The sequence below is a fragment of the Garra rufa genome, chromosome 20 (assembly GCF_049309525.1).
Source record: "Garra rufa chromosome 20, GarRuf1.0, whole genome shotgun sequence".
Taxonomy (NCBI): domain Eukaryota; kingdom Metazoa; phylum Chordata; class Actinopteri; order Cypriniformes; family Cyprinidae; genus Garra; species Garra rufa.
The window spans coordinates 8,868,112-8,888,088 of NC_133380.1; the positions used below are offsets into that span (position 1 = coordinate 8,868,112).

At 33.5% G+C, this 19,977-nt stretch overlaps 1 protein-coding gene across 1 annotated transcript in view; it reads left to right on the forward strand.

Annotated features, from left to right (window-relative positions):
• Positions 1 to 1,263: 1,263 nt before the first annotated feature.
• Positions 1,264 to 19,977, forward strand: part of LOC141294326 (voltage-dependent L-type calcium channel subunit alpha-1D-like) — a 69,567-nt gene continuing 50,853 nt past the window's right edge. The window contains exons 1-15 of the mRNA XM_073826384.1: positions 1,264 to 1,351; positions 5,894 to 5,981; positions 8,851 to 9,011; positions 9,121 to 9,346; positions 9,444 to 9,651; positions 9,900 to 10,020; positions 11,168 to 11,258; positions 11,375 to 11,408; positions 11,491 to 11,521; positions 11,613 to 11,739; positions 13,546 to 13,675; positions 14,138 to 14,197; positions 17,112 to 17,218; positions 19,509 to 19,596; positions 19,768 to 19,875. Coding sequence (XP_073682485.1) covers positions 1,264 to 1,351; positions 5,894 to 5,981; positions 8,851 to 9,011; positions 9,121 to 9,346; positions 9,444 to 9,651; positions 9,900 to 10,020; positions 11,168 to 11,258; positions 11,375 to 11,408; positions 11,491 to 11,521; positions 11,613 to 11,739; positions 13,546 to 13,675; positions 14,138 to 14,197; positions 17,112 to 17,218; positions 19,509 to 19,596; positions 19,768 to 19,875 — 1,668 coding nt within the window. The remainder of the gene's footprint in view (positions 1,352 to 5,893; positions 5,982 to 8,850; positions 9,012 to 9,120; positions 9,347 to 9,443; positions 9,652 to 9,899; positions 10,021 to 11,167; positions 11,259 to 11,374; positions 11,409 to 11,490; positions 11,522 to 11,612; positions 11,740 to 13,545; positions 13,676 to 14,137; positions 14,198 to 17,111; positions 17,219 to 19,508; positions 19,597 to 19,767; positions 19,876 to 19,977) is intronic.

The window sequence follows — 19,977 nt, forward strand, 5'->3', positions numbered from 1 at the left end:
GCCGTAATATGGCCGAAGCAGGCGGAGTATTATCAGAAATGAGTTCCCAGCTAGTTTAGCATTTGCACATGTGCTACGTGGTATTACTGCTCCTGCTTCAGCCTTATTACAGCAGCAAACTTCCTTGACTATTACGCCGGAATGGGAGTGTAGTTCATAATCTTATCAGCCTAGAAACTCGCAGCTTTGCATTTCCACCGGTCTTAGTACACGATATAACTACAGAAGAGTCAAGTTTTAAATAGGACAAATATGGAAACTCGTTGGTCATTTTTTAACGTGATGCTATTGGTCTAATAGGATTCAATGATCTATGCTAAGCTATGCTAAAAGTGATATCGCCAGGACAGGAGAACGGCTGAATGGATTTCAAAACGGTAAAAATCAACTTATTAACTCAGGGAGAGTTGGAGAATGAGCCTATTTCCAAAAAAAGTGGAGTGTTCCTTTAAGCTTCATTGACTTCATTGACTAAACGCGCCTCACAATATCGTTCGATATATTGTCCAGCCCTAGTCATAAAGGTCAATTTTTTGAAATTGAGATGTATACATCATCTGACAGCTGAATAAATAATCTTTCCATTAATGTATTGATGTATGGTTTGTTAGGATAGGACAATATTTGGCCGAAAAATCCCAATATTGAGAAAATCGTCTTTAAAATTGTCCAAATGAAGTTCTTAGCAATGTATATTATCAAAAATTAGGTGTTGATATATTTACGGTATGAAATTTACAAAATATCTGCATGGAACATGATTTACAGTGTATTTTTAGCTATTGCTACAAACATCCCCATGCTACTGAAGACTGGTTTTGTGGTCCAGGGTCACATATTAAGATATAAAATGGCATGAACGAAAGTTATTGGTATTGGTTAACTAGCCTTAACGTGTGTGAGGGCCATCGATGTCAAAGGTCAGCTTCATATCATGCACACAGATCTCAATCATCTGCACCATTGAATCTCAACACTTGTTCCCTCACTATATTCCTATTTTCACTGATCTCATTGCACTGTGATCCTAATAACCTGCTCTCACTTACTGTTTACTAACTACCCATCATCCTTTGCTCCTGTCCAGCTGACCAGCTGCCTCAATGTTGATGTTGTTGTTGTTGTTTATTGTTGTTAATTGTTGTGTCGGTGCTGTTCTTGTTCCCGTGCTTTAACCTGTGTCGATGTGGCTACTCGTTCTCGCCCCCATGACCGTGCCGCGGCTGTGCTGTGCTGTGTGAATCATGCATGGGCTTTGGTTGCATGGGAAATGAAGGGGTTACACTGGCCAGCCTGATGGAGAAGAAGAAGAAAGGGTTTAGCTGGTTCAGCCAGTCCTCTGACACTCATGGTAAATCTCCCTCCCACCCTTCTGTCCCTTTTATATGTTTGATTACTTGATGATATTCATGAATGTTACCTGTTAGAAGTCTTGCACAATGTTTGTTTAATAGACATTTGAAAATGACTGTTTCTGGTTTTAAATCTGATTGGATTTTATTATAAAATACCAGGTTAAAAATGGAGTAATATGAATTCATTCACAGATGATTTTTGGGATTAGTATTACTATTCATTGATTGAGTATTAGTTTAATCATATTGCTGTTTGCACAATTTTACACAAGTAATAATCTATGATGAGATACAATGATTTTACTGCAATTAAGGTTAATTTAAGCAATACCCTCCATTTTCTTTTCTGTTGCCATACTTCCTGTTGTATTCAAACAGAAAGTTGGGGTGGGATATCTCAAAGCACTTTTTCGGTATTGTTGGTGTTTTTCCAGAATGCATATGCATTAAATGTTACTTTTAGGTATGTAAAGATGAAATTAGCGTAAGGCTAAAAACTTGGATTTTCATTGGGTCTCCAACTATAATAAAATCGCTTGTCAATTACTGTTCAAATGTTTGGGGTCACAAACATTTTTTTGTTTTAGAAATAAGATTTACCATGGCTGTGTTTTGCTGTTGCAAAATACAGTGAATTAGTAAAATTGTGAAATATTATTTTAATTTAAAATAACTGTTTTCTATTGAAGCCCGTTTCTGCCACTGAATAACATTTGTAAAAAAAAAAAAAAAAAAGTGATTTTGACTTTTTATCTCGCAATTCTGACTTTTTATCACAATTGTGTTTAAATCTCTAATAAAAACTCGCAATTCCGACTTTTTTCTCAGAGTTGTGAGATATAAACTCACAATTGTGAGTAATAAAGTCTGAATTGCGAAAAATAAAATTGCAATTCAGAGAAAGGAAGTCAGAATTGTGAGATTTTATTTCTCACAATTGCCAGGTCATATGCCGTTATTCTGACTTCATCATATCCCTTCTATTCTAACTTTTTTACTCGCAATTCCAAGTTTATCTCACAATTCTGAGAAAAAAAATCTGAATGTCAGACTATATCATGCAATTCCAACTTTATTTCTCAGAATTGCGACTTTATTTTTTTAAATTGAAATATCTGAATTCTAGGGGGGTTTTTTCTCGCAGTTGTGAGTTTATATCACACAATACTGACTTTTACTGCAAGTTTGTATCTTTTAATTCTGACTCTTTTTTTAATCTCACAATTATGACTTTTTTTCTCGCAAATGTGAGTTTGTTTCTCGCAATTCTGATGTTTTTTTTCTCGCAATTCCAATTTTATATCTTGCGATTCTGACTTTTTTACTCACAATTCCAAGTTTCTCTTACAATTCTGAGAAAAAAAATCTGAATGTCAGATCATGCAATTCCAACTTTATTTCTCAGAATTGCGACTTTATTTTTAAAAATTGAAATATCTGAATTCTAGGTTTTTTTTCTCGCAGTTGTGAGTTTATATCACACAATTCTGATGTTTTTTCTCGCAATTCCAATTTTATATCTTGCGATTCTGACTTTTTTACTCACAATTCCAAGTTTCTCTTACAATTCCAAGTTTTTATCTCGCAATTCAAACTTTTTTTCTTGTGAATGCGAGTTTGTATCTCGCAATTCTGACATTTTTTTTCTCGCAATTCCAATTTTATATCTCGCAGTTCTGTTTTACTCACAATTCCAAGTTTGTATCTCGCAATTCTGATGTTTTTTCTCACAAATGCAAGTTTGTATCTTGCAATCCTGAAGTTTTTTCTTGCAATTCCAATTTTATATCTCGCAATTCTGACTGTTTTACTCACGATTCCAAGTTTCTCTTAAAATTCCAAGTTTGTATCTTGCAATTCTGACTTTTTTTCTCACAAATGCAAGTTTGTTTTTTTGCAGTTCTGACTTTTTCTCGCAAATGCGAGTTTGTATCTCCCAATTCTGACTTTTCACAGTTCTGAGAAAAAGTGTGTTTATATCTTGCAATTCCAACTTGATTTTTTCTCGCAGTTGTGAGTTTATATCATGCAAGTTTGTATCTCGCAGTTCTGACTTTTTCTCGGAAATGCAAGTTTATATCTTGCAATTCTGACTTTTTTACTCGCAATTCCAAGTTTATATCTCACAATTCTGACTTTTTTACTCACAATTCCAAGTTTATTTTGCAATTCGGAATTTGTATCTTGCAATTCTGACTATTTTTACTCACAATTTCAAGTTTCTTTCACAATTCAAGGTTTATATCTCGCAATTCTGACATTTTGTTTCTTGTGAATGCAAGTTTGTATCTCACAGTTGTGATTGTTTTACTCACAATTCCACATTTCTCTCGCAATTCCAAGTTTATATCTTGCAATTCTGACTTTTTTACTCAAAAAGTTTTACTCACAATTCCACATTTCTCTCGCAATTCCAAGTTTATATCTTGCAATTCTGACTTTTTTACTCACAATTCCAAGTTTATTTTGCAATTCAGACTTTTTTTCTAGCAAATGCGAGTTTGTATCTTGCAATTCTGACTTTTTTACTCACAATTCCAAGTTTATTTTGCAATTCAGACTTTTTTTCTAGCAAATGCGAGTTTGTATCTTGCAATTCTGACTTTTTTACTCACAATTCCAAATTTATTTTGCAATTCAGACTTTTTTTCTAGCAAATGCGAGTTTGTATCTTGCAATTCTGACTTTTTTACCCGCAATTCAAGTTTATATTTCGCAATTCAAGTTTATATTTCGCAGTTCTAACTTTATTTCTCAGAATTGCGACTTCATTTTTCACAATTTAAATCTCAATTCAAAACAATTAAAAGTTTTTTTTTCCCTGCAGTTGCATATTTTAATCACGCAATACTGACTTTATAACTCTCAACTGTGAGTTTATACCTCACAATTCTGAGAGAAAAAGTCAGAATTACCAATGTATCAAGGAATATTTCTTTTTATATATTTATATTTTGCTTAATATTTTGTGGAAACAGTGATACATTTGAAAAGAATAACGTTTATTTGAAATATAACTTTTTGAAACATTTTAAATGTCATTTTAAATGACATTTTTATCATTTTAATGCTTCCTTGTTAAATAAAAAGTAGAAATTTATTTTTCAAAAAATAAAAATCATAGTGACCCCAAACTTTTGAGTGGTAGTGTATGAAGTATGAAGGTTAGAAATTGGTTTCACCATAATCATGCTGTTTTGCATGGAATCAAGCAAATCATTTTACCATGTGAACGATTACTATAGCCTTATCTCTATAAAAATATATTTGTAATAATTATACACTCATGCACAAATGGCCCATTTTAGCCTGTATGGAAGTACGTATCTAAGCTAATGATGTTTATGTGTTTGATGTTTATGTGGGCGCTGTAGTGTGTGAATGCACTGCTAATTCCTAATCGTGCTACTTGTGCTTTGCAAGTGTGAGTTTTCCTTCTTTCTGCCCATCAGCGCTTACGCTCTTTTGTCCCCATCAGTTTTTCCTCAACATTAGTGTTATCAAACTCCTCGCTTGCCCGTTTCCTCCTTCCTGTACTAATTTAGTCCTCTCATTATCATTCTCTTAAAATCAGAGTGAGTCAGAGATCAGATCCGGCAGGAGTGGGAGTGCAGCGTCTCTCCAACTTAAAAATCCCACTTTAAAACAGTGACAGCCAGTTTCTAACATAGAAATGAGGTTAAACCCAGATCACCAGGCTCATGGTCAGCAGTTTATAAAGCAGTCACAAAAAGTCTGATTACACTCGCTTATTACTGGATGTGTCAGAATTTATCCCTATATCCTGAGGGAATGTGAGGGCTAAGAAGAACAGAGATTTTTTTTACTTTTCCCCTCAAGCTGCCTTTGTTTTACCATTCCTCAACTCATGATAAATCGTTTGGCCCTTAATTTGATTTCTGTAAATTTCTTCTCAGAACAGTGATGCAAATTGACTACAGTTGAGCTGTCCTATAAAAAATAGCTATTGCTTTACATAGCGATTCTACTAATTAATGAATGTTACTATGCAAACAAATGAATGACAAATATATATTGAAAACAAAAATATATACAGTATATATTTCACACAGTTTGCATTATTCAATTAATTTAAATTTCTAAATACTTATTGCATATCATTTTTATATGTAATGCATGTACACAGTTTAAAAAAATGCTTTGAATTTACAAGATTATACAGATTATATAGAAATAACACCAAAAATAAATGCTGTAAACCGAACGTTCAAGATCAATTTGCATAATGTCAGAGATTAAAAATTACATTTGAATAGACTTCTATTCACGTATTATTTTTTGCACATGCATACTCACTCTTGTTAGCCTTCTTTTTTCAAAACAGTGTGAATTATATTTATAGTTGGAGCTTTTGACTTGACTTAAAGTGGGTTTTACCAGGGATGTGTCTAAAAATCTTATCTTGTTTTTCAGGATAGACTATCATATTTTTGTCCACTAAATCTTTCTTGGCAGTGTATGTGTGAAGTATGTGTTTTAATGTGTGTATGATGAACCTTGTGTTTGTGACACAATAGCAAGTATGCCGGCAAGTGAGACAGAATCCATGAATACAGAGAATGAGAAAGGAGAAGATGAGAAGGCGACATGTTGCGGCCCGACATGGTGAGAAAACTCACAAATACACATGAAATGTATATTTCATTAGTATTGAGCACTTAACCAATTGTAATATGCTATATCACGAAAGTACACTACTAGTCAAAAGTTTGTGAACTGTAAGATTTTTTATTTTTTTTAAGGAAGTTTCTTCTGCTCACTGAGCTTGCATTTTTTTTGATCCGAAGTACAGCAAAAACTGTACCATTTTGAAATATTTTTACTATTTAAAATAAGTGTTTCTATTTGAATATATTTAATTTAAAATGTAATTTATTCCTGTGATTAAAGCTACATTTTCAGCATCATTACTCCAGTTGGATCCACATGATCCTTCAGAAATCATTCTAATATGTAGATTTGCTGTTCAAGAAACAGTTTATTATTATTATTATTATTATTGTTATCAATATGTAAAACTGTTGAGTTCCTTTTTTTAGGATTCCTTGATGAATAGAAAATACCAAAACCAGCATTTATCTGAAATAAAAAGCTTTAGTAACATTATATACTGTACTATTCAAAAGCTTGGAGTCAGTAAAACAAGCAAGGTTGCTTTAAATTGATCATGTGATGATGAAGACATTTATAATGTTACAAAAGATATCTATTTCAGATAAATGCTGTTCTTCTAAACTTTATGTTCATCTAAGAAACCTGAAACAATTTTACTCAGCTGTTTTCAACACAATAATAATAATAAATGTTTTTTTTTTGAGCAGAAAATCTGAATATTAGAATGATTTCAAAGGATCAAGTGACAGGAGTAATTTCAGCTTTGAAATCACAGGAATACATTTTTAAATATATTCAAATAGAAAAGTTATTTTAAATAGTAAAATTATTTAAAAATGGTACAGTTTTTGCTGCACTTTGGATCAAATAAATGCAGTCTTGGCGCGCAGAAGAGACTTCTTTAAAAATATAAAAAAAAATCTTACTGTTCAAAAACTTTTGACTGGTAGTATGTATATTCTGGCTTGTTTTTTTTAACTTTACAATTTCTTTCAATTTACAGTCAAAAAATTTCAAAATCGAAGTTCAGGTCAGTAAAGTTCACACTAATGTTTATTTACATCTGTATGTTGTTGCATGTATTACAGTTTGTGCTTGTTAGCTAGCAACATGAAGATGCCAATCTAGCTATCTAACAATACTAAGATGCACCAATAGAATGCTAGACAGATCAAATGTTAGCTAGCTAGATAAACCCATATAAAAATCAACCATGGTTTTACTACAAATAAAACCAAAAAAATGGTAAACTATAGTATACTATAGTAACCACAAATTAACCAGCTAGTATTTAGTCTGTATTTAGCTTGTTTTCTTTCTGACATGCTGTGATGGTATGCTAGTGTTCTAACATTCTAGTATCCTGCCGTTCTAGTGTTCTAGCATTCTTTTTGTAAAGTGTGCTATCTATCTGTAATTCCAGTGTTCTATTTAGCATTCTAGCATCCCTGTCTTTCTACAGAAGCATTCTGTTGTTCTATTTAGTGTTCTAATTTTCTAGTGTTCTGTCTATCTAGCATTCTCTCTCTTTTGTTCTAGTGTTCGCTCTAGCATTCTGTTTATCTAGAGTTGTATGTATCATGTGGCCTACAGTTGAAGTCAAAAGTTTACATACACCTTGCTGAATCTGCAAAATGTTAATTATTTTACCAAAAAAAGAGGGATCACACAAAATGCATGTTTTTAATTTAGTACTGACCTTAAGATATTTCACATAAAAGACGTTTACATATAGTCCCAAAGAGAGAAATAATAATTGAATTTAAAATTTTCAAAATTTTACATACACTTGATTTTTAATGCTGTGTTGTTACCTCAATGATCCACAGATGTTTTTTTTTTTGTTTAGTGATAGCTGTTCATGTTACCCTTGTTTGTCCTGAACAGTTAAACTGCCTGCTGTTCTTCAGAAAAATTCTTTAGTTCACACAAATTCCTTGGTTTTTCAGCATTTTTGTGTAATTGAACTCTTTCCAACAGTGACTGTATGGTTTTGAGATCCAACTTTTTATACTGAGGACAACTGAGGGGCTCATATGCAACTATTACAGAAGGTTCAAACACTCACTGATGCTTCAGAAGGAAAAATGATGCATTAAGTGAAAACTTTTTGAGTTCGAAGATCAAGGTAAATTTAACTAATTTTGTCTTCTGGGAAATAAGTATCTTCTGTAGCTTCTGAAGTGCAGTACTAAATTGAAAAATGTGATATTTAGGCAAAATAAGAAAAATGTACACATCTTCATTTTGTTCAAAAGTTTTCACCCCCTAAATGCATTGTTTTTCCTTCTGGTGCATCAGTGAGCGTTTGAACCTTCTGTAATAGTTGCATATGAGTCCCTCAGTTGTCCTCAGTGTGAAAAAAAAAGATGGATCTCAAAATCATACAGTCATTGTTGGAAAGGGTTCAAATACACAAAAATGCTGAAAAACCAAAGAAACCGTGAGACCTGAAGGATTTTTCTGTAGAACAACTGGCAGTTTCACTTTTAACTCAGGACAAACAAGGGACTCATGAACAACTATCACTAATCAACAAAAAAAAAATTCAGGCAACAACACAGTATTAAGAATCAATTATATGTAAACTTTTGAACGGGGTCATTTTATACATTCAACTATTATTTTCTCTTGTGGACTATATGTAAAGGTCTTTTATTCAGACATAATATCTTATTCAGGTCAGCACTAAGTAAAACATAACATGCATTTTGCATGATCCCTCTTTTTTAGTAAAATAATTAACATTTTACAGATTCTGCCATGTGCATGTAAACTTTTGACTTCCACTTTGGTGCATTCTGTTGTCAGTTTTTCTTTTTGTCTCCAAGTTGTCTGACTTCACTGCCTCCACTTTCAGTCGGCGCTGGCGTCGCTGGAACCGGTTGTGTAGGAGGAATTGTCGTTTGGCTGTGAAATCTGTGCCGTTCTATTGGCTGGTAATCATCCTGGTGTTCCTCAACACTTTGACCATCTCTTCAGAACATTACAACCAGCCCTTGTGGCTCACACAAGTCCAGGGTGAGCACTATGTGTGTTTGTACTATTGTAATGTATGTAAAAGTTCAAGCCCGCTTCACATTCTTACTGTATCCTTTCTTCTTTCAACACGATTGGTTTTCTCCTGTAGATGTGGCCAATAAAGTGCTGCTGGCCCTGTTCACGTGTGAGATGTTGGTGAAGATGTACAGTCTGGGCCTGCAGGCTTATTTTGTGTCTCTGTTTAATCGCTTTGACTGCTTTGTGGTGTGCGGAGGCATCACCGAGACGATCCTAGTCGAGTTTGAGATCATGTCACCTCTCGGCATCTCAGTGTTTCGATGTGTGCGACTTCTCAGGATCTTTAAAGTCACACGGTAAGGGATCGGTATAGAGGAATGAGAATTATAAGGAACGGTTAATCCAAAAAGACATTAGAAAATTGTGTTTTACATAGTGTTTTTTTGCTTTTAGTCACTGGGCGTCTCTCAGTAATTTGGTGGCATCTCTACTGAACTCCATGAAGTCCATCGCTTCTCTGCTGCTGCTGCTCTTCCTCTTCATCATCATCTTCAGCCTCCTCGGTATGCAGGTGTTCGGTGGCAAGTTTAACTTCGACGAGACACAAACGAAGAGGAGCACCTTTGACAACTTCCCTCAGGCTTTGCTCACTGTGTTTCAGGTGTGTCTATGTGCATCTTTAGATTTTAGATCTTTAGATTGGATTTTGATGGATATTTGTTTACTATTAAAGTCCACCACTTAATAAAAAATAAAAAAGTTAACTGTGACTTTTATCACACAGTTCTGACTTTTTTATTTGATCTCTTTTATTATTTCTCACAATTCTGGTTATATCTCACATTTTTTTATTCATTGGTGGAAACTGATTTCCATAGTTTACTAATTTTAATGATATGTTGCTTTCAGATTCTGACCGGCGAAGATTGGAATGCTGTCATGTATGATGGGATTATGGCATACGGTGGCCCATCATCATCAGGAATGATTGTGTGCATCTACTTCATCATTCTCTTCATCTGTGGAAACTGTATCCTCCTTTTACTGCCAAGTAGGAAACAGAAAACCAAAGTAGGGAATTTTTTTTTAGTTTCCTTGGAGTCAGTTCATCTACTGGTGGTAACCTAGTTGAGGAGTAGTTAAGTAGTCTTGGTTGCAAGAATACAGTAATTTATTTATTTTTTTTTTAAATAAATTAACACATTTTATTTAGCAAAGATGCATTCAATTGATCTTCAAAATCTTTTTACTATTTAAAAAAATGCTGTTATTTTTCTTTCAAATTTTAAAAGCAGTTGACTTTTTTAATCTATATTCAGTGCTTTTCATAGTGAAATTTCAATATGTTTTAAAATGTAATTTGTTGATTTCAAAGCTGAATTTTATCTAGTCACACGATCCTTCAGAAATCATTCTAATATTCTGATTTGCTGCTCAAAAACATTGTGATTATGTTGAAAACAGCTGAATAGAATTTTTTCAGGTTTATTTTTTCTATTTATCTGAAATCTTTTGTAACATTATAAATGTCTTTATTATCAATTTAAAGTATCCTTGCTAAATAAAAGTATTAATTTCTACAATTTTTTGCACAAATTATTCTGACTCTAAGCTTTTGAATGATTTAGTCTATAGTGGTATAGCATATAATGTAACAAGTGTTTTATTAATAAATGCTGATCTTGGGACCTTTCTATTCATCAAAGAATCCAAAAAAATGTACTCAACTGTTTTAAATACTGATAATAATAATAATGTTTTTGAACAGTAAATCAGCATATTAGAAGGATTTCTGAAGGATCATGTGACACTAAAAACTGGAGAACTGATGCTTAAAATGTAGCTTTGATCACAAGAATAAATTACATTTTAAAATAAATTTAAATAGAAAACAGTTTTTAAATAATAACAATATTTAAAAAAAATTTTAAAGTCTTTTTGCTTTGTCTCAAATAAATGCAGGCTTGGTGAGCAGAAGAGACTTAAAAATCTTACTGTTCAAAAACTTTTGAATTTAAGTGTATATATTTAGTTTATACATTTCCTAATGCAGAGCAAATACATAAATGTCAGAAACATTGCATTTTGTGGAAAGACTAATAATTATAGATAAATAGCAAATAGACTATAATGCAGCATTATAATGCTGTTGGTTTACTTAACACATTGACACCTAGACATTCTTCTGAATGTGTTCTTGGCTATCGCTGTGGACAACCTTGCAGACGCCGAGTCCCTGAACACAGACACCGATGATAAGAAGAAAGGGTAAATGATAAAACCTTGTAGAGGTCATTTAATCAGACGTTGAGGACCTGGATCTTGTTTCCGCTGCTTGTGGGTTGCATTTTTTCAGTGTGCTTTTTCCCCTTTGTTTTTCCAAGTGATGAAAATGATGAAAATGAAGATGAAGCCAAGGTAACTAGTTTTTTTGTTGTGTTTGCATTTTGTGTTTCTGTGGTAGTAGCATAGCATACAATAATGTTTTTTCTTCCTTCAGCCTGGAGAGGAGGATGAGAAGGACAATGCAGGTAAAGAACTACTTTATATCTTCATATGGTTGCATATTTAAGATTCTTTTTTATATGTCTGTCCTGATAATTGTTTCCATGTATAATGTAGAGGAGGATGAAGAGGAGCCGGACGTTCCTGCGGGGCCCCGCCCAAAGATCGCAGAGCTTGTCAAGAAGGAAAAAATCACGCCAATCCCAGAGGGCAGTGCGTTCTTCATCTTTAGCAACACAAACCCGTATGTGCCACACAGAAGTCTGCTCAAACACACACTGAACTAGACATTTCTGAATCACTCTCCTTTTATATTGCATTGCATTATATGCATTTGGCAGATGCTTTTATCTAAAACTACTTTTATTGCATTCATAGTGTACATATCTGTTGATCCTTTTCCTGAGAATTAAACCCATTACCTTGGTGTTGCTAGCACCATCCTCTACTGCAGTACATGCGTAATTATGCAAGTTGATTTTGTGATCATATTTTATTCCAAGCACAACTGAACAATTCCAAACCACATCAGTCTTAATAACTAGTATTAGGCCTAAAACTAAGCCAGGATTATGCCATAGTCTAAACGTGTCTTAGAAAATAACATTACTAGTGTGCATCTTGAAGCTAAACAAAGACACTAATATATTTTAAGATCAGTTAGTGCAGGTTTCTTTCAGTTGAAACTCAGACCCATATTTCAGTCTAGGATTAGGATTAATTGTCATTGAAGGATGTAAGGGGAAATGCCTTATATTCAGGTGTGTGTAATTATTAGGCAGGTTTTCTTTTACAGATAAAATGAGGCAAAAAAGAGATCTTCACTTGCAAATTTTTTTTTTCCTTACTCAAGAAGGATTTTTTAGATGAGTAAAAATTATTGTTGTTTTCAGAAAAAACAAGTCAAAATTAAGTGTGTTTTTGCTTGAAGCAAGCAAAATAATCTGTCAATGGGGTAAGAAAAATAATCTTGTTTTCTGTTTGAAATAAGATTTTTTTTTTACCCCATTGCCAGATTATTTTGCTTGTTCTAAGCAAAAACTCACTTAATTTTGATTTGTTTTATTAATTTAATTATTACTTGTCTAGAAATACCTTCTTGATTTAATTTTTTTAATATATTTTGGCTGGAAAGAAGACAAAAAAATCTAAGAAAGAAAAGCAGTGTTTAAAATATTAAATGCCCATGAGAAGAATCAGAATATCAGCTTGCATAATAATTATGCATGCACTGTATTTGAGTCAGTGCTTTTTTAGCATTATTTATATAGCATTATAGCTTTTCTTAGTATTTTGAATTGGCTTTAATAGGTATATCATAATTTTGTAGTTTTGTTATGTGGTTTAGTTGTTTTTTCCCCCTCATATTTATATTTAGCTTTATTTATATTTCAGTTTTAGTAATTTTGGTACTTATCTCTGGTGTATGGGAAAAATAATTTTCATTAAAGTTTTTGAAGTTTAAGTCTGTAAATCTAATATTAATATTTTATCAATACTGATTTGAGTTATAGTAACACCATTTGAGAAAAATTGGGAAAATTTAAATGACAAAAAAACACTGCATTATTTTATTAAAACTAGCAAACTTTTGTGGTGAAGGAATTATTTAGATGTTTACACAGAATCTGTCACAAAATATTGTAAAATTGTTTTTTAAATGTTAGTTTTAGTTGACAATAATTTGTTTTTCTTTTTGGATAATACAAGATAAACCTAAACAATCACCAATCAACTGATTGTATGATTTTAATTACTAATAAAATGTTTGTTTTTTTATACATTAATCTTCTGAACCCTTAAAACACACATATGTGACCCTGACCTTGCCCAAGTTGATATGATTCCTTAGGGTCATAATGAGAAGTCTATAACATGCTTTGGTTAAAATTTCTCAGTGGTAGTGTAAAGAGTGTACTCTTTTTACCTTGTCAAAATCAGCCCTTTTTTAAGAGCAAGCTATTCTGTTGTATGTTCCTTTAAATGCTAATGAGCACATCTAGTGTTCCAGATTTGTTTCATTGTGTGCCTTTACTCTCTATCTCTGTAGAATTCGAGTTGCATGCCACAAGCTGATAAACCACCACATCTTCACCAACCTCATCCTCGTCTTCATCATGCTAAGCTCCGCCTCCTTGGCAGCTGAGGACCCAATCAGAAACTTCTCTGCCCGGAATATCGTGAGTACAGCTTGCACACACAAACAATTCGTTTCTGCAAATGTAAAGATTACTTAATAATATCCGAAACAGTTTCATACTCGATTAATTCAACTAAATCAACATGGTAAGTGATATTTTGTTGTTATCAAGTAAACTTTTTTATTTTCATATTATGAATGTAAAAGAATTTATGATTGACTAAGAGCTTTCCAAAGCATTTACAGATAATAAGAGAATGCGTCTGTTATTCCTTCATCTCTTCATGTTTGCTATCCCCTTTCTTTCAAACTAAGGAAGCTACCTTCACTGAAAGTGAATGTTTTTGTGGTGTTACCGTAACTAACACACTGGTACACCTGAAATAATGAACTAAAGTGAATAACGTATACCTGTAATTCTAAATCTAGTTATATTCTGCTAATAAATGATGATTTCTGAATGTCCTTAAACTTTGTTAAACATGTACGTTGCTCTTTGCAGATACTTGGTTACTTTGACTATGCTTTCACGGCTATCTTTACTGTAGAGATCGTGTTAAAGGTAAATGTCCTGCCCTGTGCTGGTGTTGTGTTTGGTGTATGTGCAGTAACGCTGTAACCGTCTGGTTTATTCCAGGTCCTAGGCTATGCAGATTATGTCTTCACTAGTATGTTTACATTTGAGATCGTGTTGAAGGTAACCTCTCGGCACACAGGCCTGGCTGCATTCTCTCCATGTGTGTCACCTGCTACTTCAGTACTACCTGGCTTGATCAATCTCTTTTCTTTCTCTTTTTTTAAACCATGGCACCTCTTTTACTAAAAGACTCAAAGAAAAGAATGTCTCAGAACATGAAAGCACATCTTCATCAAACAATGCACAAGAGTTGTCAGGTTTTCACCGTTCTTTTGGGGGAGAGCGACAGGGCTCGAATTGGTCAAAGTGGGGTTAAGGAAGGAAACCGATCTGGAGAAACCACACAGGATGTGTCTGTGAAACTAAAATGCTTTCTGTTGAGGAAAGAAACTAATTTTAAAAAGACGAAACTATGCAACTCTTTGTGAAATGAAAATAACACTGCCTCTCTCATGCCTTCATAACCGATTGGCCCGTATCCAGTCCATAAAAGAGGGGGCAAATACAACCATGCTTGGACAGAACATGGTTCAAACCCCTTGACTGAGTGCATATCAATGCAATGTGACCTCCAGCGCCGAACGGGGCAGCACGCTTGTTTAACGAAGCTGCAGTAATTCTCTCTGGCTGTGTTCAGAAAATCATCTGTATCTTAATTACAGTCAATCCAAAATTTATTCAGACAGCTTCAACATTTCTCACATTACCACATTCGTTATAGTTAAGAACAAAACATGACAAGAACTCAAGAGTTAAACTGTCAGAACAAATTCATCTTGATAATGTCAGATAGCTTTGATAGAAAGGTATGTAATGAATTAACTGTTAGTATTTAGCACTTTGTTGACCAATTATTAAGCAGTCTGTGTTGTAAAAAGGTCGCATTAGCAATTAAAGATAAAACACTTAAGAAAACATGGTCAGGTCAAAGTGTCTGAATATTTTTTGGTCCCAAATTTTTATTAAATTTACTGGTAGTCTACTGTAAGAAGAAGTTTTTTGGTTCAATATGTCAAAGTTAACTATTCTCACTTATATAAATGAACTATAGTGTCCTGCACCCACTATTAAAAAATATATTGCAAATTATATCTGGTATCTAAATAATTTTTGGTTTGACTGTAGATTTAATTTATTTTTCGGTTTTAGTAACTTTAAAAAAATATTTTGGTTACTTTTTTTTTTAGTTAATGTATATTTTATTTTATTTTAACCTAATTTTTAACCTTAACCTCAATAATTTTAGCTTTATTTAACATTAAAAACACTGATTTTAGTTACAGTAAGACAGTTTGAGGAAATCTGAGAAATTTTTTGTAGACTTTTATGATTTAGAGAAATTGTGTATAAATAAAAAATACATTTATATATATATATATATATATATTTGTCATTTAAAAATATTTACTTAACTACCTATGCAGAATTTCTAATGTTCCATCTGTATATTTTTTTTATCTAAGATTTTTAGTTAAGTTTAGTTTTAGTATTATTAATATTATTTTATTAATTAGAAATTTGAACAGAAAAAAAGGACATAATTGCATTAGTTACCAAAAATGTTTCACCAAATGTTTGTTTTTCTTTTTTAGAAGATACAAAAAATACTTGACCAAGGGTTAGACTTTCGATCTTGCATTTTAATTAAATCTTTATGTTTATTAAATATTATGTTTCCAGTAATTAAAAAGGCAACTACTTATTAATAATGTCCTATTTTAGAAAACCTGTTTTGTTACACAAGACATCTATTATACACTATACCATTCAAAAGCTTGGAGTCAGGCGTTAAAAGTGATGATTAAAACATTTACAAAATGTTAATGTTACAAAAATGTCCATTTCAGATAAATGCTGTTCTTCTGAACTTTCTGAACTTCACTGATGCTAAAATTCAGCTTTGAAATCACAGGAATAAATTACATTTAAAAATATATTCCAATAGAAGACAGTTATTTTAAATAGTAAATTTTTTTTCAAAATTTTACTGTTTTTGCTCTACTTTGAATCAAATAAATGCAGGCTTGGAGAACAGAAGAGACTACTTTAAAAAAAACATTACTATAAAAATCTTAATTACACATTACAATAAAGATCTTGGACCAGCAACTATTCTTCTCTAATCAGCGGCCTAATGCTAGCATAACCCAGTGCTTGCCTTTGTGGCGTGTGGTTGCATCTGTACTCATATACATTCAGCAAATGACTCCTTTGCATTCATGATTTTGGAGCGACTTGCTTTGGTTTTGGCTGGTCTTTTTTCTGCCTGCTGAATATGAAGTTGCAGTAGGAGCTTCTACCCCCTATTTTCTTTACTGAATCTTGCCGAGGGAACAGGGCGCAATGTTCTCAAGGATTAAAAAAAAAAAAAAAAAAAACGGCTCACATGAATGTGACAGTAAGGGAAGTTCTCATTTCAGATCGCCTAATAGCTAGGTTCTCTTTCTTTCAGACTCTTTTTTGTCTTTTCTTGCTCTTTTGTCTTCTCCTCCTGTATTCTTTCTGTCGATCCTTATTTCTTCTGTCATAATTCAGGCCCCTTCAAAGTTCGGCAACAAACAGCATGATTTATTGCCGGGCCCCCTAGTGGCGGATTGTGAAACAGAGCTTACTACTACATTCATGTGGACTCAGGCCGTGAGGGTTTGGCGGAGTTAGTGCTAGGATCTCGCCTTTAGTCCAACTCCGAGCACGCCACCCTTAAAAAAGAGTGATGATAAGGAGTGTATATGTGTGTTTCTGTCTATACGAGTGTGTCTGAGAGTGTGATTTGCTGTATTTTCTGTGTGTCTTTCATTACGGTGGAGCAGGTTTTGACCATCTTTGCTTTTTTTGTCAGATGACCACGTATGGTGCGTTTCTCCACAAGGGGGCTTTCTGCAGAAACTACTTTAATCTTCTAGATCTACTGGTGGTCGGCGTGTCGCTGGTGTCCTTCGGAATTCAGTGAGTGATTTGTTATATTTTAAGGCTGTGTACGGTAAATAATGCTCCACAAACAGTGTTGTTTTTGACAACCATCTTAGATTTAGTCTTAGTCTTAGTCTTTTGGACTAAAATGCTTCTTAGTTTTAGTCAAATTTTAGTCACTTCTATATGTGATAGTTTTAGTCCAATTTTAGTCGACGAAAAGTCAAAAAGGTTTTAGTCTAGTTTTAGTCAAAAAAAGGGAAAAAAGTAGTCTTTTAACAAATTAATGTAGGTCAGTAAGTATTTTTCTGTTGGGTAGTGTCACTTGTAAGTTCTGAAAATAGCAGATCTATAGTTCAACACAATGTGAGCTTCCGGATCGACTATTTTCACCAATAATTACAATAATGAAGTAATGTTTTAGAACATAAAAGACAAACAAGGATGGAATGCTAAAACGGCTTGCCATACTAGTATAGCAAAGGGTATTTAATGCTAAAACGGCTTGCCATAGCGTCCGATACTTTTTAAGTTTTAATTGGCGTGCACAATAAGAGGAAATGTCATGCATTTTAAACGTCTGACGGACCACCCACTAACATTTTCGTCTATTCTCGTCTCGTCAACGAAAACTCACACACGTCTCGTCATGTTTTAGTCATCAACTAGCCATTTTTATCTCGTCATCGTCTCGTTATCGTCATGAAAAGAAGTGGCGTCAACGAAATGATTTCGTCATCGTCATCGTTGACGAAAACAACACTGTCCACAAACACTCCATCTCTGTTAGTTTACAGTTAGTTTGGGTCACTTATCTTTTTGTTTTTCCAAACTTGTAATGAGAAGCACTGCTATCCTTCAGGTCCCACAAATTCTTAGGTTTTTGAGTTTTTTTTGTGTATTTGAACCCGTTCCAACAACAACCGTATGCTTTTGAGATCCATCTTTTCACACTGAGGACAACTGAGGGACTCATATGCAACTGTTACAGAAGGTTCAAACGTTCACTGATGCTCCAGAAGGAAACTCTATGCATTCAGAGGCAGGGGTGAAAACTTTTGGAATTTAAAGATCAGGGTAAATTTAACTTATTTTGTCTACTGGGAAACATGTAAGTATCTTCTGTAGCAGTGCTAAATGAAAAAAAAAAGATATTTAGGCAAAATAAGAAAAATGTACACATCTTCATTCTGTTCAAAAGTTTTCACCCACCCCTCCCCCCAGCTCTTAATGGGTCTTGTTTCTTTCTGAAGCATCAGTGAGTGTTTGAACCTTCTGTAATAGTTGCATATGAGTCCCGCAGTTGTCCTCAGTGTGAAAAGATGGATCTCAAAATCATACAGTCATTGTTGGAAAGGGTTCAAATACAAAAAAAAAAATGCTGAAAAACCAAAGAATTTGGTGGGACCTAAAGGATTTTTCTGAAGAACAGTGACCAGTTTAACTGTTCAGGACAAACAAGGGACTCATGAACAACTATCACAAAAAAGAACAGCTGTGGATCATTCAGGTAACAACACAATATTAAAAATCAAATGAATGTAAACTTTTGAACGGGGTTATTTTTATAAATTCAACTATTATATTATCTCTTGTGGACTATATGTCAATGTCTTATGTGAAATATCTTATTCAGGTCAGTACTAAATTAAAAATAACATGCATTTCGTATGATCCCTTTAATTTTGGTCAAATAATTAACATTTTGCCGATTCTGCAAAGTGCATGTAAACTTATGGCCACAACTGTATAATAGATAATCCTTGATTGCTTTTTCGGAGTTCTCAATTATGTTTTATTTAAGTATCAACTTCACCTCAGATGTTTCTCCTTACCTTTTTTTGAAAGAAATGAAACAAGAAACAAGAAGCAAATGACATTAAGAGCTGTGAAATTAAAGAGACAGTTCACCCCCAAAAATGACTACTATAAGTAATTATTGTCATATCTTCGGAACACAAATTAAGATATTTTCGATGAAATCCGAGAGCTTTCTGACCCTGCATAGACAGCAACGCAACTACCACGTTCAAGGCCTAGAAAGGTAGTAAGGACATTGTTAAAATAGTCCATGTGACAGCAGTGTTTTATCTGTAATTTTATGAAGTTACAAGAATACCTTTTGTGCACAAAGAAAACAAAAATAACGATTTAATTGGTAAATTTCTCCTCTTTTCCGTGTCAGTCTCTGCATTTGAAACTTATCTTGCTGGTTAAGCTAGTTTAGAAACCTGTCAAAGACACCAGCATCATAAGAACTTTAAATCACAGATTTCTTCTTCTGTTTTATGTTTTTTGGTAACTTGAGCGCTTGTGTCTCTTGCAGATCGTCGGCCATCTCAGTAGTGAAGATTCTGAGAGTTCTAAGGGTGCTGCGTCCACTCAGGGCCATAAACAGAGCTAAAGGACTGAAGGTTTTCCCATTGCTTTACTTCGATTTTTGATGTTTGATGAATTCTTTTCAGTAAATCTGAATGTTAATATGATCATTATTATTATTTACGGGGCGAAAATAAGTCTTTCATGCCCTGCTCACTGTTTAAGCAACTAATTTTAATCTGTCTGACAACTTTTGCTTTGTGCAGCATGTGGTCCAGTGTGTGTTTGTGGCCATCAGGACTATCGGAAACATCATGATTGTCACCACACTGCTGCAGTTCATGTTTGCCTGCATTGGTGTACAGCTTTTCAAGGTAAAATACTTTATATATGGTATTTTTAGGTATTTATTTGCTAAAAATCTGATGCAAAGCTGAATTTGAAGCATCATTTTCTTCATTAATCATTCTAATATG